This window comes from Chrysemys picta, chromosome 17 (genome assembly GCF_011386835.1).
Source record: "Chrysemys picta bellii isolate R12L10 chromosome 17, ASM1138683v2, whole genome shotgun sequence".
NCBI classification, from domain to species: Eukaryota; Metazoa; Chordata; order Testudines; family Emydidae; genus Chrysemys; species Chrysemys picta.
In genome coordinates this window covers 12,427,295-12,454,788 of record NC_088807.1, presented here as the reverse complement: position 1 = coordinate 12,454,788, position 27,494 = coordinate 12,427,295, and the positions used below count along the sequence as shown (strand labels likewise).

The 27,494-nt window shown below is 48.0% G+C and overlaps 1 protein-coding gene across 1 annotated transcript; it reads left to right on the top strand.

Annotated features, from left to right (window-relative positions):
• The first annotated feature begins 9,581 nt into the window (after positions 1-9,581).
• On the top strand, positions 9,582-26,841 carry LOC135976357 (uncharacterized). The gene is made up of 9 exons (XM_065571578.1): positions 9,582-9,733; positions 13,392-13,430; positions 14,301-14,594; positions 14,966-15,031; positions 16,580-16,675; positions 18,154-18,178; positions 23,354-23,409; positions 25,584-25,615; positions 26,449-26,841. The coding sequence occupies exons 1-9, from the start codon at positions 9,712-9,714 to the stop codon at positions 26,518-26,520; spliced, it is 702 nt and encodes a 233-aa protein (XP_065427650.1). The 5' UTR covers positions 9,582-9,711; the 3' UTR covers positions 26,521-26,841.
• The last annotated feature ends 653 nt before the right edge of the window (positions 26,842-27,494 follow it).

Sequence of the window (27,494 nt, the reverse complement as noted above, 5' to 3'; positions counted from 1 at the left end):
TCCTCTCCCACCCCTCCTGGGCTACCGTTTCAGTTATCCCCCTATTTATGTGATAAATTAATAAAGAATGCATGAATGTGAAGCAACAATGACTTTATTGCCTCTGCAAGCGGTGATTGAAGGGGGAGGGGAGGGTGGTTAGCTTACAGAGAAGTAGAGTGAACCAAGAGGGGTGGGGGAGGAGAAACAAACAGAACTTTCACACCGTAGCCTGGCCAATCATGAAACTGGTTTTCAAAGCTTCTCTGATGCGCACCGCACCCTCCTGTACTCTGCTAACCACCCTGGTGTCTGGCTGCATGTAATCAGCGGCCAGGCGATTTGCCTCAATCTCCCACCACGCCATAAACGTTTCCCCCTTACTCTCACAGATATTGTGGAGCTCACAGCAAGCAGTAATAACAATGGGAATATTGGTTTCGCTGAGGTTAATCCAAGTCAGTAAACTGTGCCAGCACGCTTTTAAATGTCCAAAAGCACATTCTACCACCATTCTGCACTTGCTCAGCCTATAGTTGAACAGCTCCTGACTCCTGTCCAGACTGCCTGTGTACGGCTTCATGAGCCATGGCATTAAGGAGTAGGCTGGGTCCCCAAGGATAACTATAGACATTTCAACATCCCCAACGGTTATTTTATGGTCTGGGAAGAAAGTCCTTTCCTTCAGCTTTTGAAACAGACCAGAGTTCCTGAAGATGCGAGCGTCATGTACCTTTCCCAGACATCCCACGTTGATGTTGGTGAAACGTCCCTTGTGATCCACCAGTGCTTGCAGCACCATTGAAAAGTACCCCTTTCAGTTTATGTACTCACTGCCTTGGTGCTCTGGTGCCAAGATAGGGATATGAGTTCCGTCTATTGCCCCACCACAGTTAGGGAATCCCATTGCAGCAAAGCCATCCACTATGACCTGCACATTTCCCAGAGTCACTACCCTTGATATCAGCAGCTCTTTGATTGCATTGGCTACTTGGATCACTGCAGCCCCCACAGTAGATTTGCCCACTCCAAATTGATGCCCGACTGACCGGTAGCTGTCTGGCCTTGCAAGCTTCCAGAGGGCTATCACCACTCGCTTGTGAACTGTGAGGGCTGCTCTCATCTTGGTATTCTTGCACTTCAGGGCAGGGGAAAGCAAGTCACAAAGTTCCATGAAAGTGCCCTTACGCATGCGAAAGTTTTGCAGCCACTGGGAATCATCCCAGACATGCAACACTATGCGGTCCCACCAGTCTGTGCTTGTTTCCCGGGCCCAGAATCGACATTCCATGGCATGAAGCTGCCCCATTAACACCATGATGTCCACATTGCCGGGGCCCGTGCTTTTGAGAGAATTCTGTGTCCATGCCCTCATCACTCTCGTCACCGTGCTGCCGTCACTTCCTGGTTTTGCTTTTGCAGGTTCTGGTTCTGCATATACTGCAGAATAATGTGCGTGGTGTTTACAGTGCTCATAATTGCCACGGTGATCTGAGCGGGCTCCATGCTTGCCATGCTATGGCGTCTGCACTGAAAAAAGGTGCAAAACGATTGTCTGCCATTGCTCTGACAGATGGAGGGGTGACTGACAACATGGCTTACAGGGAATTAAAATCAACAAAGGGGGTGGGTTTGCATCAAGGAGAAACATACACAACTGTCACACAGAATGGCCCCCTCAGGCATTGAGCTCAAAAACCTGGGTTTAGCAGACCAATGCTCAAACCACTGAGCTATCACTATTCACAGAGGGAGGGAAGGGGGAGCAAATGAATACAAAACAAATCTAGTCTCTTTCTTGTTTTGATCCACTCCATCTCTCTTATACATCTTAGGCTGGCAGCAGACGGTGCAGTACGACTGCTAGCCTTCGTCATCTCCTGGGTGCTCGCCAGAAGATGGTGCAGTACGACTGCTAGCCATCATCATCTCCTGGCTGCTCGCCAGAAGACGGTGCAGTACAATTGTTAGCCATTGTCGTCTCCTGGCTGCTCGCCAGAAGACGGTGCAGTACGACTGCAGGCAGGACTGAATCTCCATGAGATGAAACTTAAAAAGAGAATGACCTGGAGTCACTCCCATGTCTGCCCAGGTGCCCCTGACCAACCTCACAAAGGTCGCCTAAAAGAGCACCCGGGAGACGACGATGTCAGCTGCCAAAAGGCAATGAGCTGCTGCTGTGTAGCAATGCAGTAACACATCTGCCAGCACCCAGGAGACGTATGGTGATGGCGAGCTGAGCGGTCTCCATGCTTGCCATGGTATGGCGTCTGCACGGGTAACCCAGGAAAAAAGGCTCGAAACAATTGTCTGCCGTTGCTTTCATGGAGGGGGGGGCTGACGACATGTACCCAGAATCACCCGCGACAATGTTTGACCAATCAGGCATTGCGATCTCAACCCAGAATTCCAATGGGCGGTGGAGACTGCGGGACTGTGGGATAGCTACCACAGTGCAACGCTCTGGAAGTCGATGCTAGCCTCAGTACTGTGGACGCACTCCGCCGAGTTAATGGTCTTAATGGTCTTAAGTTGGGACACACACAATCAATTATATAAAATCGATTTCTAAAAAATCGACTTCTATAAATTCAACCTAATTTCGTAGTGTAGACATACTCTTAGTCATACCGACCTAATTTCCTATGGTTGGATTCAGAGCCAGAGTACTAACCATTGCACCATGGGACTGCATTGCTGGCTTTCACTTTGTCCTGTCTAGAGTCTGTGGATCAGTTGCAACTCTTGATTGCTAGTTAATTGGAGTTAACTAAAGCACCTTTGCAAATGTTCATCTAGAAACCCCACAAATGGTTGCTTCAGACACATGGAGACTCTGTGGTTGCATTAGGGTCACCCACAAATGTGTGTGGGGCATCTGGACTAGGCTTCCAATGTTGTAGTTAAATTGAATTAATTGGCAATGAGTATACTTGAGTTACCACAGGGCCACAAACTACAGTCTAGACAAACCCACTGGGAATACCCAGATTTGATCAGAACTGAGGTCCATCTAGTGCAGTAGCCTGTCTTTGATTGCAGCCAGAACCAAATACTCCAGACAAAGGGGTAAGAATTCTGCAACAGACAGTGATGGGTGAACTTGATGGTCCCATCATGAACCCAGGTAGTCAGAAATTGGTTTAAGGGCTGAAGCATGAGCTATGATATCTCTTCCATATGCTTTGATTTAGCCGTAACTATTATAAACTCTGGACCTTCTTGTTACCCATAAAAAAGTCCAATCCCTCTTTGCATCATGGTAAAATGGGTCAGAATTCTACCCCCCTTGAAAAATGTAAACTTTTCATTAAAAAAAACAACAACAAACTAAAATATTTTTGGATTTTGGAACTGAAAATCAAACAGTTTTGGCCAAAAACTGCAGATAAGAAAAAACAATTGGCTGCAAGCTGCTGAAAACCAAACCATTTTGTGCTATTTTGTTTGTTTTGTTTTTGGTTGGAAATGTTTGGTTTTCTAGCTCTCGGTTTTCCAACAAAGAATTGAAAATGTTGGCGGAATCATAGAATATCAGGATTGGAAGGGACCTCAGGAGGTCATCTAGTCCAACCCCCTGCTCAAAGCCGGACCAATCTCCAACTAAATCATCCCAGCCAGGCTTTGTCAAGCCTGACCTTAAAAACTTCTAAGGAAGGAGATTCCACCACCTCCCTAGGTAACCCATTCCAGTGCTTCACCACCCTCCTAGTGAAAAAGTTTTTCCTAATGTCCAACCTAAGCCTCCCCCACTGCAACTTGAGACCATTACTCCTCCAGGAAGCAGACACTATTTTGCAAAAGTTTTTGTTTAGTTGAAAACCCAATTTTCTGACAAGCAAAAATTTAGATGGAAAAATTTCAATAAATGCATAACTATCAGCCAACAGAAGAAATCTCATGAGCTCTGGAAACAATAATCAGCCTCCAATGAGTGAGCGTGAAGAAACTCAAACCTGTCTACTTGCTAGCTCATTCACAGGCTGCTGGAAATGGGCTCTTAGAGAAGAATATTTCCCTACTCCGCAGGGGACTCACTGGATGGAATTCTTTGGCCTGTGCTGTGCAGCGTCAGACTAGAGGGTCAGAATGATTCCTTCTGGCCTTATTACAGCTGTGAATCTCCCCTCAAAAATCAACCTCATGAGTCTGGCCCATGCAAGAGGAAAAATAGAATCAGGACATAGAAAAGCCAGGCCTCACCAAGATTTGAGCCAGGGCTAACTGCGATACCATGGGACCAAGCTCAGCATATGTCTTAGTGGCTTCTCTGAGGCCAGGCTATGGGGAGGGGGGTGAGGAAAGGGCTACGAGCCGCACACTGTTGTCAGAAATAGAAAGGGGAGTATGAAGCGATTCCTGTGTTAGAACAAACAGAACAAAATATGAACAACCAATCAACCAACAAATGTAAATGAAAACTTCCTAAATATTTTCCAAGCGTTTTTGGTTGTAATTTCAAATCAGCTCTATGCAGATATTTCCAGAACAGACACGATGCCACCCAGGCCATGGATGTATCGTCCCTGCCTGAACACTGGTGCATGCTCACTGCTGCTGTGACAAAGCCTCTGCAAATAGGGACTGATCCTTGCCTCCCATGCAAAAACTCCAGGGGGAGACTTTTTGCCAGGACATCTCCTTGAAGATTTCTCCATGGAGATTCCCCCCTTTCCCCTGCACTGGAGCTGTGCAGTCTGAATCCCTGCAGAAAAGTCACCCTAAACCTGGCCTCTCCAGTTCTGTACCTGTGATCTGGGCCCTGGCAGTCCCTCCCTCTACTCTGGGTCAATCTAGGTGTCCCTCCCTGCATGGATAAGCTCCCGCAGTCTCTATGGTGGGGGACGGTGCCACTGAGGGACCTGGGCCCCTTCCCCTGTGTGCATGGAGGACTCCTACATATGTAAAAAGAAGAACAGGAGTACTTGTGGCACCTTAGAGACTAACAAATTTATTAGAGCATAAGCTTTCGTGGACTACAGCCCACTTCTTCGGATGCATATAGAATGGATCCTACATATGTGGATCTAAAGGAACATAGTCTAGCTAGGGGTATCAATGTCAGAGGGCCAGAGCCACAGCTGGTGTCAATCCACATCACTCCATTGGTGTTGTTAGGGGCTTATTCCTTCACCTGGTTACTTCCTTGGTCCTTCTTGAATGAACAGAGAGCAACAATACCTGAAGTCCAAAGGTGCAAACAATTCAATGTTTATTGGGGTGAACTTCCAGCAAGCATGATTCCAATTTCCTTCCTTAGTGTCCCCCTTCCCAGCTCTAACACCACAGAGCTTTCCCTGTGTCCCTGTTCCCATTCCACCCCCCCCCATTTACTGATTAACTGCAGACTATATAGTAAAACTTGAGTTCTGCTTAGCTATACCTTAACCAATCATTTTACTGAAATTTAACTAACCAATCCTAACATACTGTAACATGATTATCTAACCAATTATATCCCACCACCTTAATTAGTTTACACCCAGCAAAATTAATTATACAGCAGACAGAAACAATCACAGAACCAGACAGAGATTATACAGACAAACAATAGGGAAATGGGGACTACAGTGATAGAACAACAAAGAAATGAGGATTTCACACCCCAGCTGAGTTCTTGCCAGACAGGATGCTATCAAAGTTTCCTTTTACATCTTCTAGGCTCTTCCCTTTCTCTGGAGGTGATAGGAATATCAGGACAGGATTGTATTCCTAACAGCCCAATAGCACCTTATTTCAATGTGACTAGTTTGGAATGTGAGGATGTGACCGTACGCTTCCCATCTTATGGCTGCCTCTGCTGCTTAGCCAGAGGCCTAAGAACAGGGCCTCAGACTGTCACAGTAAGAGAAGGCCCTTACACCAGCAGACAGTGATTTTGATTCTTTCTTTTATACACCTCTATAACTAGCTAAGTGATAAGAATACACCTAAATTCTTAAAGTATAGGCCTTTGCAGACAGGCCTGAATATCTATATCCTAATAGGTGTCAGTGGGGCTAGATCCCCTGCTGGCATAAATCAGTGTCACTTCATTGGAGTCCATGGGCCAGATCCCCAAAGGGTGTAAATCGACATTGCTGCAGTGAAGCTGGGTTGATTTACACAGGCTGGAGATCTGGCCCAGGATGCAGATGTCCACAGCCGTCCCTATGGCAGTGACAGGAAATACCCCACAGCATGGCACCAGCAAACTCCCAGCCGATAACACACGATCCACATAGATAGTGAAAGTGATTCCCTCTGTTCTGCATGATAAACAACAGCCGGGTCTCCCCTCAGGGAGGCTGGTGAACCTGCTGCAGTCTGACCCTTGCTCTGGGTCTTCTGTGAATCTAGAGCATGGAGAATCAGTGGGGATTCCTTACTCTACATCCCTCTCAGGGCTTGTCCTCATGGGACAGGCAGCTCCAGTTACAACTTGTGCTGCCCCTAACGCAAGTCCCAGACACACACTTCACTCGATGGCTGGTCCATCGGGGAATGGGCTATAGCTTGAGTGAACATGACTCATCTGCTCCTGCTGCTACACAACCCCTTTGTGCCGTTTCAGTGGCATTTCACAGTGAGGCCACTCTCATATTTCCTGAGGTAACTGCACCTCTGACCCCTTGATGGTCTCCTCGTGGGCAGAACATGTAGGTCTCGGGCCTCCAGCCCACCACCTTTCTAGGGGCAGGAAACTGCATGCCTTACTCTCCAGACCGGGGAGTTATGCCGCAATTCACTGTGATCAACCCAGAAGGTCTGACTTCAGCTCAGCACCTGCCGTCCCCTTCTCCCAAAGTTAACCAGGGACCAGTCGGCTCTCATGAAGCAAAGTACTATTTATTCAGAACAAAACCATTACAGAGAAAACGGATCATGACAACAATTAACAGTGGATATGGATGTTGAATTTACCAGGCAGTCATGCATTTCCCACATGGAGACCATAACAGGATTAAAGTCCTTCAGGTCCTTTCCCTAGAGCCAGTCTCTCTTGGTCACAGTCTTATGTAAATTCTCCTAGGTTAGGGTGGTTAGTTTATATATTCGTGAGTCCCTTTTGTTCTTAGGCTTTTTGAAGCATGTCAATCCAGGATTGTAGGAATACAATCCAGGACAGGACTGTGTTCCTAACAGCCCAATAGCACTTTATTTCCGTGTGACTGGTGAGGATGTGACCGTTCGCTTCCAAGCTTATGGCTGCCTCTGCTGCTTAGCAAAAGATCTTAGCCTAAGAACACGGCCTTAGACTATCATAGTGAGAGAAGGCCTATAAACAGGCAGACTGTGATTTAGATTCTTATTTTGTACCTTTATAACTAGCTAAGTTATAAGAATACACCTAAATTCTTAAAGTATAGGCCTTTGCAGACAGGCCAGAATATCTATATCCTAACAGTTGTGCCTAAAAGACACGCTCTAACTCGACCACAAGCTATGGGCTGGATATAGGGGTCAGTGGATGAGATTCTCAGGCCTGGGTGATGCAGGGAGTCACAATAGAGGAACACAATGGTCCCTTCTGGCCTCAATATCCATGGATCTATGGGGCCCAGGCTGTGCAACCATCCCATAAGGAGGTCAAATTTTAAGGCACATTTTAAAGAAGTTTCCTAAATATAACAAGCAAAAGTAGATGGAGGAAACAGACAAAATAGGAGCTGCCTGTAAATGAATATAGATGGGGCTGTGGTTACTGACCCATCTAGGGACCTGCCTGTCTGCGCTATATACAGACCCAGAGACCGAGCCGCAGGCCCCACCCCATCTGTGTTTACTGCATTATCAACAGTGTTTGCAGTGCAGGATCCTCTTCCCTCACTGACCCCGTTCCCATGGCTATTAGCTGGCTGTGCTAATAGCTCAAAGCAGCATGTGACAACTGGACTTGCCATAAACCAGCTACTGGCATAGGGTGTGGCCTGGGAAAGGGGGCAGAGCCAGGACATTCCTCTGCCCAGCCAATCCCTGGCTAGTCTGAATTTCTCCACTCTGAACTTGGAGAGGGGGCATGGCTTGGGAATGAGGGCATGGCCAGGACTTTCCTGAAGCCACCCAATCCCCAGCTGCTGTATCACCTCTAGCCAATGGGAGTGCTGTGCAGAGACCACAAGTCCTGTATTAGCAGAACAGTCCCCGTTTTCCATGGGATGCCCAAACACCTGCAATGTGCCAGGTTTTCATTCCCTCCATGCACATGTCTGGTTGTCTTAGGCTAGGTCTACACTACCCGCCTGAATCGGCGGGTAGAAATCGACCTCTCGGGGATCGATTTATCGCGTCCCATCGGGACGCGACAATCGATCCCCGAATCGACGCTCTTACTCCACCAGCGGAGGTGGGAGTAAGCGCCATCGACAGGAAGCCGCAGAAGTCCATTTTGCCGCCGTCCTCACAGCGGGATAAGTCGGCTGCGATACGTCGAATTCAGCTACGCTATTCACGTAGCTGAATTTGCGTATCTTAAATCGACTCCCCCCTGTAGTGTAGATGTACCCTTACAGTCACATGATGTCTGTATGAGCTTTGTGTCTGGGCTGAGTGGGACTGGCTCTGTGTGACAGGGACACATGGGCCCTGGAGGGGCGCTCAGGGGGCTGGGCTGAGGGTGCAAGGTGAAGAGCAGTGGATGAGGGCTGATGCTACCAGAGCAGGGCTGGAGGTCAGAGCTCATGTTAACGTCACTCGCTCAGTGGTTGCTGCAGTGGCGGATTAATAATTTTGCCACCCCTAGGCCGGGAAATAATTGCTGCCCTGGCCCCACCCCGACTCCACCCTTTTCCCACCCCCATTCCAACCCCCTCCCCAAAGTCCCCGCCCAAACTCCGCCCCCTTCCTTCCCCTATTGGATCCCTTCCCCAAATCCCCGCCCCTGGCCCCGCCTCTTCCCCCAGAGTGCGGTGTTCCCCCTCCTCCCCCCTCCCTCCCTGCCCCGCGAAACAGCTGTTTCACAGCGCTAGCGCTGGGAGGGGAGAGAAACAGGACGCGGCAGCGCGCTTGCAGAGGAGGCGGAGGTGAGCTGGAGCAGGGGGGCGGGGCGCGGAGGGGAGCTTCCGCCCCTGCAAATTTGCCACCCTAGACCTAGGCCTTGTCGACCTAGGCAATAATACCGTGCTGGGTTGCTGATAAACTTACCCACACGCTAAGCTCCTGCTCTGGGTACAATGTGCCTGGGAGGCTGTGGCGACTCTGTGGACAGACACCAGCTCTTGCCAACCACATGCCCCTTTGTGTCCTGTCTGAGTATTTCATGAACCTAAAAATTGTCCTTGGGAAAGTGCCTCTGTTTGTGATGCTGAACCTCTGTGGATTTCACACTATTGATGTAGGTCACTGCCCCCGCTGTGAGCCATGGGGTCCCCATTGGAGCACTGGCCTGAGGGTGGGGAGAGTGTGACTGCTCCCTGTGAGTGAGACCAGCCTTGACCTGTGGCTAGTAGTCTGTGTGCTGGGAAATGTAAATGGGAAACCAGCGCGTTCAGCCATCGCAGACACAGAAACCAGTCTGTGGTGCAGGGGAATGGTGGAAAATGTTTCCACTCACATCTCAAGGGGGGAGGGCCCCTCTGGCCACACACACATCAGGGCTGCTCCCAGACATGCTACAAGAGACCACAACCCACCAGTTCCTCTTCCACTCCCCTGGGGAGGAGGGGACTGGAGGCACCGAGCCTCGGGGGTTCTCCTCGGCGGCCCAGACGCTGCTGCAGAATCTCCTGGCTTGGTCACCGGCTCCCACTCCCCATGATCCTGCTGTGGCTGCTCTGTAAGTTTGGGGAGCTTTCTGCTAACGGGCTTGGGCAGGGGGTGTCTCTGGGTGTGGGGAGCAGGGAGAGAGGTAGGTTTATGGCTCTGCCTGGGCTGAGGGGATGTGGGGACCAGCGTGGGGTCAGAATTATGTTAAAAACATTTGAAATGGGGGCTACTCATGGCTATTTCACCGGGATTCGGACAGTTATTTCATCTCAGATTGAAAAGCTGGTGATAAATTCATGGCGTGCAGTTTCTTACAATGTCTGACATGATTTTTCAATCTTCTTCCTATGTTTGTAACATCCTGCTCTATGTGCCCTTGTGAAGGCATCATAGGATCATATATATATATATATATATATATATATATATATATATATATATATATATATAATGTACCCTCAAAGCAGCCTAGTTGTTGAAACACCCATTTCCCATTAAAAATTATGCAATTTGGATCCAAATCCCGTAGAAGCTTTGAAAATTAGAACCTGAGTTTACTTGGATTGTAAACTCTTTGGGATAGGGGCCATCTTTTTGTTCTGAGTTTGTACAGCCCCTAGCACAATTGGGCCCTGGTCTATAACAGGCAGTGCTAGGTGCCACTACAGTAGAGAATACTAATAATACACATAAAGAAACTACATTAAAAGAATGTTATTGAGGTTTCAAACTCAAAAACTCTGATGTATTAAGGTGTAAAATATTGGAAAATGTTCCCATGCTCCATGTTCTGAGTTTCCCAGGGAATTGTGGGGGATTCTTTCTTATTAAAGGTAATTTTTTTTTTACAGTCTGATCATTGAAGTCAAGGAGAGTTTTTTCCATTGATTTCAATTGACTTCTTGTCAAACCCTCAAACTCTACTGTAGACTTTATAATCCTCTCTTGTAACTAGCCAGAGTTTGTCATATTCCTAACTGGCTCTTTCCACCGATATCCACGTTGAGACTTATCACACATCATAGAATCATAGAATATCAGAGTTGGAAGGGACCTCAAGAGGTCATCTAGTCCAACCCCCTGCTCAAAGCAGGACCAATTCCCAGCTAAATCATCCCAGCCAGGGCTTTGTCAAGCCGGGCCTTAAAAACCTCCAAGGAAGGAGACTCCACCACCTCTCTAGGTAACGCATTCCAGTGTTTCACCACCCTCCTAGTGAAATAGTTTTTCCTGATATCCAACCTGGACCTCCCCCACTGCAACTTGAGACCATTGCTCCTTGTTCTGTCGTCTGCCACCACTGAGAACAGCCGAGCTCCATCCTCTTTGGAACCCCCCTTCAGGTAGTTGAAGGCTGCTATCAAATCCCCCCTCATTCTTCTCTTCTGGAGACTAAACAATCCCAGTTCCCTCAGCCTCTCCTCATAAGTCATGTGCTCCAGACCCCTAATCATTTTTGTTGCCCTCCGCTGGACTCTTTCCAATTTTTCCACATCCTTCTTGTAGTGTGGGGCCCAAAACTGGACACAGTATTCCAGATGAGGCCTCACCAATGTCGAATAAAGGGGAACGATCACGTCCCTCGATCTGCTGGCAATGCCCCTACTTATACAGCCCAAAATGCCGTTAGCCTTCTTGGCAACAAGAGCACACTGTTGACTCATATCCAGCTTCTCATCCACTGTGACCCCTAGGTCCTTTTCTGCAGAACTGCTACCTAGCCATTCGGTCCCTAGTCTGTAGCAGTGCATGGGATTCTGGGAAGATTAATAAATCAAGTCTGCAGAAAACAAGGGGGATTAGACGTGGTCAAAAATTTGAGAATATTTTAAACTTTGCAAATAAATGGGAAAATTTTAGACAAAATGTTTGCTTTTTTCCCCTGCTCCCTTCTCCTAGTTTTTCATCCAACCTTTGTTTCCCCATCTGTACAATGGGGATATGGACAGTGACCTACAGTGGTAAGACTATGATATTGAAAAGCAATCTGGGAATATTCTACATCAACTAGGAGACTTTGCAAAGAGCCCCCCTAATTAATATTACAAGGTTGTTCAATTGTTTTAGAGACAGGTGAGAAGGGAAAAGCTGTATTTCTCACTTCAAAAAACATTGTTACAACGAAGTTTGAACTAAATGGATGAAGTTTAAAATGTCACACTTTCTACATGGCCGTACCCCAGTTAGGAACCCTGGCTTTGCTAGTTTGGAAGGAAAAAAACCCCTAACTACTGAGACCCTGCGCCTGCTATCACTTGTGCAAGTACATAACTTTACTCTTGTGAGTAATCCCATTGAAGATAACAGGGCTACTCGCATGAATAAAGTTATGCACATACTTAACTGTGTGAAGGACCAGGGGCTAAATTATGCATCATTTATTTAAGCTGTAAACTCTCAAGTGCAGTGACTATTTTTTTTATTACAATTTAGGCTTGGAAGGATTAGATTTTTATCAGTACATGCCAATAAATGTAGATTTTACTATACAAACACAGAAATTGATAAATCAATATTTCCATCAGTAATAATGCAAATGTCTAGCTGGGCACAGAAAAAAGTGCTGCCTGAGACCTTATTGAGTTTGATTTAAGGATGTTTACTCTGTATATTTTGACATGTGCTGTTGACAATTTGTCCTTTAATAGCTCTAAAGCTTTCATTTTTTGAGTCTCAGCATTGACTGTCATTAAATAATTTTTGGCTGACCCTCCGGTTGTCTGCCACCATAATTTCCTTCAACTGTGCACATTTATATTGATAAAATTGAAATAAAATGCTTAAACCATTAATATTATCCATTGAAATTATAAAAAAAAATAAAGATTGCCTTCTGCCAAACCCAGTTATGACTGTGTTCAGCATCTGACACAATGAGGTGGAATCTCCAGGCGCTACCTCAATACAGGACTAATATTACTTAATAATTACAATAACATTTATTAAAATTCCTCTGTTGTGCAAGCAGAATATGAAATGTCTACAAAAGTCCAAGTTCTTCAAACTCTAAGTAGTGAGTGTTCATTGGTCTAGTTCAGTAAATGGAGGTTTTGGCATTCAGCAGTTAGGTCTGTCGTTGCACATGGCTGTGACCCCATCGGTTGAGACTTTTCAAAATTGTTTGGAGAAAGGGGAGGCAGCTGGGGTTGTTGTTAATGCCCAGCCTGATATCCCGAGAGATCTGGGGTGAAGTTGGGGCTCTGCCACTGAGTCCAAGTGTGACCCCAGATCGCTCTGTGATTCAGGTGCCACCTGTAACAGGAGGGATAATTATACTTCCCCATCTCACTGGGGAAGTATAATCCATCAATCCATTAATGTTTGGTGCTTACATGCTATGGTGATGGGGAAGAGAGAGAGAGAGAGATGGCCCAAACCCTAGAGAATATTCTGCTCTGGCCATGTGCCGGGTGGGGGAAAGGGGAAGGAGGGTTGGACAGGATGGTGTAACCCTGCACGTCTCTTACTGCTGTGAGCATTGTGTGATCCTAGAAGCCATGGTGCGGTGAGTGTATGCAAGACGCAGTTAAGGCCCCGAATCCGATCCTGGAGTCAGATCAGGTATGAGGAACCTGCGTCAGCATGGATCTCACTAAAGGGCAGGGGCCTCTGATTGCTTGGAATTTCTGTTATTTGTTTAAATGTCAATGTTAACATTTCCCCAGCGCAGGCTAGTTATTGATAGAGATGCCCTGTCTGCTACTCAACATCTCTGCTGTTTGGTGCAGGTGCTGGGGTCACTGGCCAGGACTTCTGCAGCTCCCCAGGTGAGTGAGAGCACAAGAGACAAGGGAAGGAAAAACATTGGCAAGGCAAGGAACAAAATGCCCAGGCCCTTGCAATGGGGGGAGATGGGAGGGGAGAAACCTTCTATGCGATCCCTGCCTGAAATCCTGTTAATGACGCTGTTAATTAAGCAATTAATTCTCACACTGGTCGGCCATACGTATTAACGAAAAGGAAATGTGTTTGGGGCAGATTCTCATATGGTGTAAGGGGGTGTAACCAGGGCCAGCTTCAGGGTTTTGGCTGCCCCAAGCAGCCAAAACAAAAAACAAAAAAAAAAAAAGTCGCGATCCGCGGTGGCAATTCGGCGGGAGGTCCTTCGCTCCCAGGCGGAGTGAGGGACCGTCCGCCGAATTGCCGCAGAATACCTGGACGTGCCGCCCCTCTCCGGAGCGGCCGCCCCAAGCACCTGCTTGACAAGCTGGTGCCTGGAGCCGGCCCTGGGTGTAGCTTTGTTGACTCCAATGGAGTGGGGCCAATTTACACCAGCTGGGTATTTTCCCCATTGACTCCAGTGGAGCTATGGCTGAGTTACACAGGCTGTGGCTCCGGCCCTATTGACTCTAATGGAGATGTGGCTGATTTACACCAGCTGGGATCTGGCCCATTGACTCCAGTGGAACAATGCCAGTTTATAGCAGCCCAGTGTAGCAGGAATTCACACCCACCCAAAATAAAACAGACTAAATAAGCAAGTCTGACACGTGTCTTGGTGTATGAATGTGAATTCCCAAGTGAACAGACCCTTCTTCTTTCACCAGTCACTGCATTTCTCATCTCAGTGATCACTAACGCTCAGCTCCCTGTCATTCCCCTCAGGAACACGCATTCGTGTCTCTTTGTTGTTCCAGGCGATCTCTCTGCGCCTCGATTGTTCCTGAATACGACATCAGCTCTGAAGGGGGACCCAGTTTTAGCCCGATGTGCAGATCTTCCAAACTCTCTTGTTACCAAAGTTATTTTCTGCAAAGACGGGGTGGAGCTTTCCAGCCAAAAATTCGAACCAGGACAAGTTAGTTATACCTTGCTCCTTAACACCTCCATGATGAGTGCAGGGCGCTATTCCTGTGGGTATCAGCACAAGGATGAGAAAAACCAGGTGGCCAATTCCAACCACAGTGCCCTCTTGCAACTGAAGGTCACAGGTGAGCAGCTGCAAGCTACACAGTGTGGGCAGGGGAAAGGGCTCAAGTGGCAGGTATCAGGCACTTAGTACATTATTCTGTGCTACCGCTGCTCTACCCGGCCATCTCAGATGTCGTTGTATCATTTTCTGCTCCAGGGGCTGTGCATTCAATAGGAAAACAGCTGTGTCCTCCACTAGAACTAACTCGAGGTAAAACTGTAGTGAAGACAGGGCAGTTTGTAGATTTCACATGTATTGAAAAGTCGAGTTATGGCTACAGGGGAGCCAGGAGCCAGACATGTAAAGGTATTCAGACATGGTAAGATGCAGACCCCACTTGAATTCATTCCCAGCTAAGACACTGTGGTATTTCCTGTGTTTATTGCCCAGACAGAAAGGCTCCCCCTGATGACAGCCCAGTCACTAGCCAGCCTGAGAAAACTCCACCTCTGGAAGGTGAGTGACTGTATTCACCACGGGCCTGATTCCACAGCATTCAGCATGCTGAGAGCACTTTGGGTTCAGAGCTCTTCAAAATCTCCCCTTCATTGTCTGAGCACAGTGGGCTGTGGGTCAGGCCCGAATGCCGGGTGCCTCCCATGTTCAGAGATGGGAGGGGAGTGTCCTGTTGTAGGCGTGGCCTTGAGCAGCCCCCATCCAACCTGCCCCACAGCAGGGAGCGTGGGGGGAGCAGCACACTGAGGAGTACCCAGGGCTGAGAGAGATTCTAACCGTATGTCTCTGCAGAGCCACTCCCCCTATCACAGCTGGCAGCATCTCCCAGGGCTTGTGTGAGGGGTAGGGCACATTTTAGGGGTCACTGCCACCCAGCCAGGTAGGGCATCTTCGGCCCCTTTAAGGGCCTCCCGCACAGCTGGAATTGCAGCATTCACTTTTCCCATTATGCTGGTCCTCTCCTAACTAAACCCATCAAAAAAACAAAACCAAAAAACTCCACCCTGGCACCAACAGGCTGTTTGCTGCCATCATACTGCTCATTCTGCCGGTGCGCCCTACTCTTTCCTCCACCCTGGGTCTGTTTGGAGTGCGGGGCAGGGGCCATCTATTTCTCTGTTTGTACTGCACCTAGCATAGCGGGCCCCAATCTTGGTTGGCCCAAGGGATGCTCTCTCTCCCCCAGCAGGGGTCTGGCTAGCCCCTTCCATCGCGGGGTGGGGGGGTGAGTGGCCCAGGTTCCCAAAATGCCCAGCACTGTTCTGGGTGTGTCTAGGACAGGGAAATGTAATGTAATGTGGGGAGAGAAATTGTGTGGATCATCCAGTCACATTCAGTATCCTCTGCGTCCCAGGCCACTTGTGTAATATCTCCATCCCTCGATGATTCCTCCCCCGCTACATGCTCCCTCCTGAACTGCAAATGCTGGTTTTGGTCTCTCTAGGGATCTATTCCCATTACTTTGATTTGTCTCATGGGTCCTGAAAGTGCTGTGTGGCTCTGAAATGCCCTAGATCTTCTGCGTATTTGTTCTGAGGTTCCTTCCATCCTTGTCCAGCACTTGCTGTGGCTTTGCTGATGTGGGATATGGAAAACCATGTTAAAATTGTAAGCTTTCATGTTCAACTTCAGGGGGGTTACCTGGTCCTGCTTGCAGGCTGAGAGCTCTGTAGGAAAGCGTGCAATCTGAGTCTAGCAGTAGTCAGTCCACCAAGAGCCAGTGGGGATCAAAGTGGGGCGAGTTGAGCCTCTTTGCCTTACGGAGCAGCCTGCTTTCTCTCTCTCTGTTTTTGTTTCTTCTAATTTAAGGTTCTGGATTCTAAGAAATAAAGTAATGTGTTTTTTTAATCTAACTTTTCTGGATGTTTTGAAACACAACAGCTGCCTTATTCGGGGGTCAGTGTGGCAGGGAGAGAGAGCACAAACATGTGGTTACAGCATTTGTATGCACTGTCCAGTAATAACTCAGAAGACTTCCTCGGGCAGTAAGACCTATGGTATTAGCTCTCTGCCAGAACAGGACGTTTCATGTTTATTTCTTTTCCCCAGGACTGCGACTAGAGATTATATTGGGCATTGCAGTTGGTATTGCAGTGGGTTCCTGTCTGATTCTTGCTCCAGTGACTTATCTTCTGATGAAAAAAGGTAGGTGATATTCTGACCTTGGGCTCTGATTCCTGGCTCTGTATCTTTTTCAACCCTGGGCTCTGGCATCTCCCACTCCAGTTCTGACCCTCGTTCCACCCACTAAGCCTGATTCCTTCTCCTGCCCCTAGGCCAGACTGCCCACCACCCGGGCTCCTCACAGTCAGGTAGCCCTGTCAGCCAATGGGAGATGAACAGGAACATTCTCCAAAAAACCAAAGTCCCAGTGAAAGCTTTGGGAGTCAAGTTTCAAGTGATAGTTTCAATGGGGCTCTGGTAGAGTTGCTGTCTCTTGTGATTTTACCTTGAGTAGTGCTGGAATTTTTTTTTTTTTTTGTAAATAGCAATTTACCCCAAAATGCATTTTTGGGGTACAGATATTATTTATAAATCTGGTTCAAATTCAATAAAAACTTTCAACTGGAAACAAATTATTTTATTTTTTTTAAATTGAAGCAGTTTGTTTTGACTGCTTCAAAATGAAATATTTCAATGTTTCCCTTTGAAACAGTTTCATCTAGAAATTTAGCTAATTTTTTTTAAAAGGAGGAAAAATATCCCAAAATGACCAAAAAAAAAAAAAAAGATTGTTTGGGGTTGAATTAAATGTTTTGTTCAGTTCAAACAACATTTTTTTTTCCGTTTTGGCAAGAAAAACTGAAATAGTTCATTTGATTTTTGGGGGGAGGGGCAGGGGGTTAGATTTTTTCAGTTTGGCCCCTGCACTGAATAATCAACTATTCGCTCACCTCTAATTGTGATTCTCGTGGTACTTGGTGTTTTCCTAATAGTCCCAGCTGATGGAATCAACAGATTGTGGGAGAATCTCAACTTTTTTTAAAAAAAGCAAGTTTCTATCCCTTGTAGTTGCAGAGAAAACCTTGAAAATGTGACCTGAGTCCAATTAAGGCTGAGAAACCAAAGATTAATTTAAAATTTTTATTTTTTTAAAATCTCATGATCTTTAAGCCAATCTTGTGATTTCTGGAGCCTGAGACATGATTTCTGAACATCTGGGATTGGCGACACGGCTTAGCCTCCTAATTGATTTACATGCTTTGAAAATGCCTAGTCACTGCTGGGTTCCAAAGGCAAGAAGGATGGGTGGAGAGAGTAGTGATCAGCTGTTGATAGACTGGTTAAAATCCTGCTCTCTGCTCTCCTTTCTGGCTGAGAAGTGCTACCGTAATACTAATACTAATACTACTAATAATAAGGTGGCTAAACTGAGCTGTGTTTGGCCCATTGAAGGCAGACGTGCAGATGCATTCATGCCTCAATTTGTCAAACCTGCTTTGGGGTTTTGGACTCTTTAATTTGGGAACTGGGCCTCCAAATCCCTTTGGCACCTTTGAAAAGCCCACACTGACCATGGTGCTGAGTCCAGCCCCTGGTCACAACATCGCTGATTCCATCTCTTTGCCAGGAGGGGCGTGAGGGGAGGCTTTCCAATAATCTTTTTTTCCTTTTTGTTTTAGTTGCACCTAAACAGCACCGTGAAAGGTAGGAAGCAATAATTCCTTAGTGTGTGGTGAAAGGAGATGGGAGTGGATGGGGCAGGGAAGGAAACTGCGGGCTCAGCTGCCCTGGAATTTCCCTGGTGAATGTCATGGCAGTGATTTCCAGTCTTCACTAATAAAAATTAATCATGGCCAGATGCTTAACATGATTAACATTAACAATAACGGGGACAGAACACAAGCCAGAATAGGGACAGAGCAAGTTAAAGAATATGTAGATAAGTTAGATGTATTAAAGTTGACAGGGCCTGATGAAATTCATCCTAGGGTACTTACGGAACTGGCTGGAGCCATTTCAGAACCGCTAGCATTTATTCTTGAGTACTCCTGGAGCACAGGTGAGGTCCCGGAGCACTGAAGAATGGCAACTAATATAGTACCTGTCTTTTAAAAGGGGGGCAAAGAGAATCCAGGGAAATATAGACCGGACAGCCTGACTTTAATATGTACAAAGATACTGGAACAAATTACTAAACAATCAATGTGTAAGCATATCGAGGATAACAGGTTACAAGAAAAAGCCAATATGGATTTGTCAAGAACAAATCATGCCAAACCAGCCTAATTTTCTTCTTTGACAGGGTTTCTAGCCTAATGGATGGGGGAAATAGTAGACATGAAATAGCTTGAGTTTGGTAAAGCTTTTAACACAGTCCCACATGACATTCTCCTATATAAACTAGGGAAATATGCCCAGCTGATTTAGAAACCTTAGTCAATGAGTAGTTAGCAATGGTTCACTGTCAAACAGGGAGGGTATATTTAGTAGCGTCCCACAGGCAGGGCCGGCTCTAGGTTTTTTGCTGCCCCAAGCAAAAATTTTTTTGGCTGCCCCCCACCCCAGCCCTGGGCTCTCCCCCTCCCAACTGCACCCTCCTGCTGCCCCAGCCCTGGGTCACTGGTAACTTGCTCCCAGGGCGGGTCATTCAGCAGGAATTTTGGATGTGCACAGAACACAGACAGGATTGGTTCCCATATGGTTACAGAACTGCAGTAAAGTGGAACATTTTTCAGCTTGTGTGATTGGAGGATATCTGGATGCACATTATAAGACTGTCCTACATAAATGAGGAAAAGTTGAGGTGCCTTTATTATTCTTTTGTTCTGTTCTTTGTTTCTATGGGGAATGCACTATTACGGTCTTCCTTTTAAGCAAATAAAACTAAAACTTAAAAAAAAAAAAAAAAAGCAATGGCTGTTGAAAATAGCAATTCCAGTCCTAATAACCACTGGGAAGCATTTCTTGCTCAGTTTATTCTACTTTTTCTACAGCAAGTTACAGTGGATCAGTATATTTGATTTGGGGGAAATGAAGTAACAGCTGCCCAAATTGAGCTTGAGCACTCCTGAATTTTGAGGGTGTTCAAATCTGGAAAGCAGGTGCTAGATTCCCTTTCTGAATATTAGCTCTATCTGGAGAGGAAAAGTCAATTTCTGCTTCCATGGCTCAGAACTGGAAATCCTCCTAAGTTAGGGTTACCATATCTCATAAATAAAAAAAGAGGACCCTCCACGGGCCATGGCCCCGCCCATTTCCCCACCCCTAGCCCCGCCCCAACCCCGCCCCTTCCCCCACCCTAACTCCGCCCCCTCCTCCCTCCCACTCCCAGCCAGGGGGAAAGGGCTGCCCCAGTGCTACCAGCATCACGGTTTCCCGGGCAGCCCCCAGACCCTGCGCCCCCAGCCGGCGCTTCCCCAGCGCAGCTCGTGCCCGGGAGGGGAAGCGCCCAGCCGGGGGCGCAGGGTCTGGAGGCTGCCCAGCAAACCGTGAAGCCGGTAGCGCTCGGGCTTTGGGCAGCCCCTATGCCTCCGGACCCTGTGCCCCCAGCCGGGCACTTCCCCTCCGGGGCTCCGGCGGCTCTGCGTAACTTACACTGTATAAGTTACACAGAGCCAAAGAGGAGCAGAGCCTCCGCAGCTGGAGGCTCTGCTCCTCTTAGGCTCTGTTTAAGAGCCGGGCTGCCCCAGCGCTACCGGCTTTGGGCAGCCCCCGTGCCTTCGGACCCTGCGCCGCCGGAGCCCGGGAGGGGAAGTGCCCGGCTGGGGGCGCAGGGTCCGGAGGCAAGGGGGCTGCCCGAAGCCGGTAGCTCTCGGGCAGCCCGGTTCTTAAACAGAGCCTCCAGCGGCTGGGGCTCTGTGTAACTGACACTGTGTCAGTTACACAGAGCCCCTGCGGCTGGAGGCTTTTCTCCTCTTTGGCTCTGTGTAACTGACACTGGGTCAGTTACACAGAGCCCCGGGGGCTGGAAGCTTTTCTCCTCTTTGGCTCTGTGTAACTGACACTGTGTCAGTTACACACAGCCCCGGCGGCTGGAGGCTCCAGCCCCCGCGGCTCTATTTAAGAGCCGGGCTGCCTGAACGCTACCGGCTTCGGGCAGCCCCGTGCCTCCAGACCCTGCGCCGCCGGAGCCCGGGACGGGAAGTGCCCGGCTGGGGGCGCAGGGTCTGGAGGCACGGGGCTGCCCGAAGCCGGTAGTGCTTGGGCAGCCCGGCTCTTAAATAGAGCCGCGGGGACTGGAGCCTCCAGCCGCCGGGGCTCTGTGTAACTGACACAGTGTCAGTTACACAGAGCCCTAGCCGCTGGAGGCTCTGTTTAAGAACCGGGCTGCCCGAGAGCTACCGGCTTTGGGCAGCCCCGTGCCTGGAGACCCTGCGCCCCCAGCCGGGCACTTCCCCTCCCGGGCTCTGGCGGTGCAGGGTCTCCAGGCACGGGGCTGCCCGAAGCCGGTAGCGTTCAGGCAGCCCGGCTCTTAAACAGAGCCGCCATTTTCCCGGACATGTTCCGCTTTTTGGCAATTCCCCCCGGACGGGGGTTTGACTGCCGAAAAGCCGGACATGTCCGGGAAAAAGAGGACGTATGGTAACCCTACCTAAGTGCCTGGTACTGTATCTAAAGCTCCCCAGGTCTAGAGCCTCCCCTCCCTTACTTTTCATTTTAAATTCTAGTGGGATCCACATACCTCCCTTGCTAGGCTTCAGATAGAGAGGTGCACCGTCCATTTAGTCCCCCCAATTCCTTCTTTGGGGGAGAGCCCAGGGCTGGGGCGACAGGAGGTGCGGATGGGGGGGAAGAGCCCAGGGCGGGGCGGCAGGAGGGTGCAGGTCGGGGCCAGAGCTGGGTCGGTAGGGGGTGTGGGCGGGGGGGAGCCCAGGGCGGGGGGGGGGAGGGGCGGCAAAAAACCTAGAGCTGGCTCTGTTCCTACCATTCACAGCAAGCTGCAGATTTCAGTTCCATACTCCTTTCCCACACCCCTTCCTGTTGCTAGTGGCCAAGGGAATGCTGGGAAATGTAGTTCTTTCCCTGATCCAGGGCTGGCTAAGCAAGGAATTACAGCTCCCAGGGGCCCCTGTTGATTCTTAGCTCCCATGCTGGATTCTTGCACCCCTTGCAAATCTGCCGCCCCAAGCAACTGCTTGCTTTGCTGGTGCCTAGAGGCGGCCCTGCCCACAGGGGTCTTTCCTGTGTCCAGTACTATTCTTTATCATCACTAATGACTTGGATGATGGAGTGGAGAGTATACTTATAAATTTTGGGGATGACACCAAACTGGGTGGGGTTGCAAGCGCCTTGGAGACAGAATGAGCATTCAAAATGACCTTGATAAAAGGGGGAGTTGGTCTGAAATAAACAAGATGAAATTCAATAAAGACTACACTGAGCAGGGAAAAATCAAATGCACAACTACACAATGGGGACGAACTGGTGGTATCACTGCAGAAACAGATCTGGGAGTTATAGTGGATCACAAATTGAATATGAGTCAACAATGTGATGCAGTTGTGAAAAGGGCTAATATCATGCTGGGGCATATTAGCAGTGAGAGGCATATATCAGACATGGGGGTGGAGGGTACCTGTCCTGCTCTACCCAACACTGGTCTGACTTCAGCTGGTGTGTCCAGTTTTGAACAATACACATTAGGAAAGATGTGGACAAACTGGAGAAAGTGCAGAGGACAGCAACGGCAATGGAAAAAGAAATGTTTAGAAAATCTGATCTATGAGGAAAGGTTAAAAATCGGGCATGCTATAAAGAGGATGGTGATCATTGCTCTTCATGTCCATCAAGGGCAGGAGAAGAAGTGATTAGTTTAATCTGTAGTAAGTGAAAATTAGCTATTAAGAAAAGTTTCCCAACTCTAACAGGTTAGATAAACACCTGTCAAGGAGTCAGGGAGGGTCTAGGGATACTTAATACTGCTTCAGTGTGGGGGGGGGGAGGGGCTAGATGATCTCTTGAGGTCCCTCCCAGCCCTACATTTCTATGATTCCTATGCTGAATTGGGATTGCCCTGCTTTTCTCTTGGTGTCAAGTGTAACTGGGTTCAAAACAGAATTAGAAAAGGCCACGGAGTACAGGTCCATAGAATTGTAGGACTGAAAGGGACCTTGAGAGGTCATCAAGTCCAGTCCCCTGCACTCATGGCAGGACCAGTATCATTTAGACCATCCCTGCCAGGTGTTCGTCTAACCTGCTCTTAAAAATCTCCAATAATGGAGATTCCACAACCTCCCTAGGCCATTTATTCCAGTGCTTAACCACCCTGACAGGAAGTTTTTCCTAATGTTCAACCTAAACCTCCCTTGCTGTAATTTAAGCCCATTGCTTCTTGTCCTATCCTCAGAGGTTAAGGAGAATAATTTTTCTCCCTCCTCCTTGTAACAACCTGTTAGATATTTGAAAACTGTTAGGATGGCCCCTCTCAGTCTTCTCTTCTCCCGATTAAACAAACCCAGTTCTTTCAATCTTCCCTCATAGATCATATTTTCTGGACCTTTAATCATTTTGGTTGCTCTTCTCTGGACTCTCTCCAATTTGTCCATAATTAGCCAGGATGGCTAAGTCTCTGACTGCCATATGGTGGGACTGGATGATAGGAGATGGATCACTGGATAATTGACCTGTTCTGTACCCTCTGAAGCACCTGGCATTGGCTGCTGCTGGAAGACAGGATACGGGGCTAGATGGACTGTTGGTCTGACCGAATATGGCTGTTCTTATGTCAGTGCCAGTTCTGGTGGCCATACTCCAGTCTGAGAAATAGCTACCCAGGGAGTGTGACCCCTTTTCACACCTCACTGCCTGAAGGCAGGTGTGCGGCATAAACACAGAGAAATTCCCAGCTACACTGATGTGTTTCATTCTTGCTGTCCACAGGGAACAAGGTCTAAGCAGTAACACCAAGAACATGGGCACAGATGATCTGATTCAGTGTAAGAACCTGCCTTTTTCCCTTTTCAGTTCTGGATGGGTAAGGCCCAGTGGTCTCTTCGATACACGGGGTATGGATCATCATATGGGTGGTTGTATGGATGGTCAGCGTGCTAGTTAACCACATTGCCTTGCCAGCAGCTTGCAGTACAAAAAGTATCTTTAGAACCAGATGAGGAGAGTTCAGTGAGTTCTAGGGGCCAGCGGCTGTGAAGTCTAAGAGCTACTGATTTCCCATTGTCAGTGTTGTCCCTGGTCATTCCTTGCCAGTTGCTGGTGATTCAAGTTATTTGCCTGGGGCTGGAGCTATGAGAACTGTCAGATGGCACCTTGATCTCTAACTTTTATTCCCTATTGGTGGCATCTGGGTTGAATCCCATCTAGCTAAAAATCAAAACAATGGCTGAACTTCAGTCCCATCCTGGTATTTCAGAACTGATCTGGTCAGAATTTCTTTTTTCATGGGAAATTTTATTATGAAAATTTGCATTTTTTTGGGAAAAATAAAAATTAGAACTATTTTGGCCCCAACGTGGTGCATCATGGGAGTTATACTTCATATATCTCATGCTTCCATTCTCCTCTATGCACTGTGGTTGGACTGCATCTCCCATGATGCACCATGGACTCCCTTCTAGGTGCATCCTGATCACAGTGCATCATGGAGGATAAAATCCAGATGGGGAGCCCCCACAATAGAAGAGAATGGACACATGAGGATACCAGACTATAACTCCCAAGAGGGACAGTGGTGGGATTTCAGAACTGAAATATTTTGATTTTCAGGGGTTTGTTTTTTTGAAAAAAAAAAAAAAAAAATCCCACCTCAATTATTTAATATTTTTATGGATGACCTTGGCACAAAAAGTAGGAGGGTGCAAATGAAATTTGCTGATGACACAAAGATGGAGGCATCATCAATGCAGAGGAAGATTGGAATATGATATAGGAAGAACTGGATGATGTGGAGGACTGGATTAATGGAATGGGATGAAATTCAAGAATACAAAATGTAAGGTCTAATAACAAGAATTTCTGCTACAAGTTGGGGCTCATCAGTAGAAAGTGACAGAGGAGGAGAAATAACGGAATGTTTTGGTCAATCACAGGATGACTATGAGCTGCCAATGTGCTGGGGCTGTGAAAAAGGCAAATGTGATCCCAGGCAAGGTATTTCCAGTAGTGATAGGGAGTATTAATGCCGTTGTACAAGGCACTGGTATGACCTCCTCTGGAATGCTGTACACCATTCTGGTCACCCATATTCAAGCAAGATGAATTCAAACAGGAAGAGGTGCAGAGAAGAGCTACAGGGATGATCAGGAACATGGAGGGCCTGTCCTATTTCAGCTAAAGGATAAAGCTGGCACAAGAATAAATGGCAATAAACTAGCCAGGAATAAATTGAGGCTGGAAACCAGGTTTCTAATTGTCAGAGGGGTGAGGTTCTGTAACAGCCTCCCAATCGGAGTTATGGTGGCAAACAATTTAATGAGCTTTTTCATAGACTCCAAGTTTAGAAGGGACCATTGTGATCATAAAGTCTGATCTCCTGTATAACACAGTCTGACACAGTCCGATTGCACCTGGAGGGGTTGGGAGAATAACTCCATGAACATGGGTGGCACTAGGGGCTGTGTAAGTAGGCAGAGAACTAGAACTTAGATCCACTGATGTCCCCGGGGGACGGACCCCGCTGCTGAGAAGGGTGAGGGGCAGAAAGTGATGGCTCATGTGGGGTGGAGTTGGCCCTGCATGTCCTCTGCCCCACCTTGTGATAGCATTCAGCAGGCTCCTGTGAGGTGGGGCATGAGCTGAGACACCCACAAAGCACAGCATGGTACTGAGCTTAACACAGGCACCTGGGGCAGCTGGGCCCACGTAAGAATCACAGCAGCTCCTCAGACCTCTTTGCTGAAGTGGGAATGGCCCATCCCCCTCCCCTAGGTCCTGGAGGTACTGGAGAGACACAGAGCAAGTCATCCCCAGCCACAATAGCCTCTCTCCTGCCCCTCTGGTCCTGGCCCCTGCATGGCGCTGGTTGTGTGGGGATGGGAGAGGATGGGGGGCTGGGTGGGTGTTCCCAGGGGGTGCTGCATGCCTGGGAGAGGGGCTGTGGGGGACTCTCCCAGGGAGCAGCACTTACCCCCCTGCTCTCTGCTAACTCTCTCCCCAGATGCCGCCATCGGCGAATTTGGCACAGCCAGGGTGAGTCACGGTGTTGGTTGAATCCTGATTGTGAATTTCAGGCTCAGGATCTGGGGCATCCCAGCAGGAATTTGTGCCAAGAGACACTGTCCAATGCAGGAGCACAGCAGGGCTGACCCCAGTGCTGGGGGTGTGAGACAGGATTAGCATCTCTCTCTCTGCCCTGCTGTGCACAGGGAGCTGCCTCAGAGATTGTAATGCAGAAGGGACTCCTGCTCTGCACTCCTGCAGGGTCTCACCCAGTGATTCCTATGTCCTGCCCAGAATTTCTGCCACTGCAATTATTGCTTTTAACTACCCATGAAAAGGACAAGATTTCTCTCTCCTTCTGCCCAGTTTTCTAGCTCTACCTGCTCCTGCCTGTGTACTTGAGCTGATTGAAATTTTTCAAACAGAATCATTTTTTGTAGAAAAGTGACCTTTTTTTCTGAAATAAAAATTTTCAATAAAATTGCAGGATTCTTTTGAAATTTTCTATTCTGTATGCAACAATCTGGTGGACATTTATATCAAAGTGGTCACTAAAATTGTTTGTTTACTGATAATTGAATTTTCAGTAAACAAAAACAATTATAATGATTTTGATAACATTTGTTGAGAATTCTGATAAAAAAAATTAATGGCAAACCGTGCAAAAAGAAAAACCAGCTCCATCTGAAACCAGTGAGCTGCAACCAAATCCACATATTTTTTGAAAAATTGTTTCTCCATATTCTGACCAGCTGCTTTGTCCGAAGCTCCCTTCAAAGGACTATTCTGCTGCGGTGTCATTCTCTAGCTGTTGGGGTTTGGGGTTATCACATGAATAACAGGATTTTATTTTTGTTTTAAAGATTCCTCAGGTGCTGGAAAATGAGACTACAACATACGCTGTCATAGGGAAAGGCCATGGCAGGCCCAGATAATGCTCCGGCTTCTAAAACACATGGCCCAGCCTGCACCTCTGGTCTACATTGACTCTGAAATGATGGGAGCTGAAGAGGCCAGTGGCTCCTGTATGGGCTAGTGGCTGAGTAGCCTTAGAACTTTGCAAAGTTTTAGGGAAAGTCTTTCCGCTCACTTCAGACCCCTCCCTACTCTTACCCACTCTCCAACATCTCAGCGCTCTCTCTGTGCATTTCTCTTAGCTTCCCCCATCCCTGCTCACCTCCATTGTCTGGAGTTTTATAGACACCAGGTCAGATGTCAGAGTGTTTATTCCCATTGCAATAAACCTGCAGTGTGAATTTGTGCAATGGTGATTCCTTCTTGGATGCTCATGAGCTCGGCTCCCATTCAGAACAAGGGAGTTCTGCCAAGCCATGGACCCCGTGCTCCCCACAGGCCTGGGCCGGCCAGGAGGGGGCTGGGTACAGAGCACAGGGGGGAGATGAAGGTTTCCAAACACCTCCTGATCCTCACTGTGTGAAACTCAAACACACAGACCCTAGCGTTTGCCCCCCTGCAGTACTGCCTGGCCGGCCGGCACATAAACAGCAGGGTCCTAATCTCAGAGCTCTTATCTGCCCAACCAGAAATTTCCTCGTGGTTTCCAGAGCAGATCCAGCCTGGACTGAAGTCTGGCCAAAACCAGGCCCCATAGGCAGGGATGCTGCACAGCCCAGCAGCCTCTCTCCTCTCAGTCTCTCTCCCTGCCCTCCAGCTGTGAAACATACAGGTCCCACTGAGGGCAGGTCTATGCTTAAAACCCTGCAGGTGCACCACTGTTGTGCTTCAGCGAAGATGCCACTAAGTCCATGGGAGGGCTTCTCCCATCAGTGTAGTTAATCCATCTCCTGTTGACTTAGTGCTGTCTACCCCGGGGGTTAGGTTGGTTTGATTGCATCGCTCAAGGGTGTGGATTTTTCCCCATGAGTGACATAGTCATACCAGCCTAATT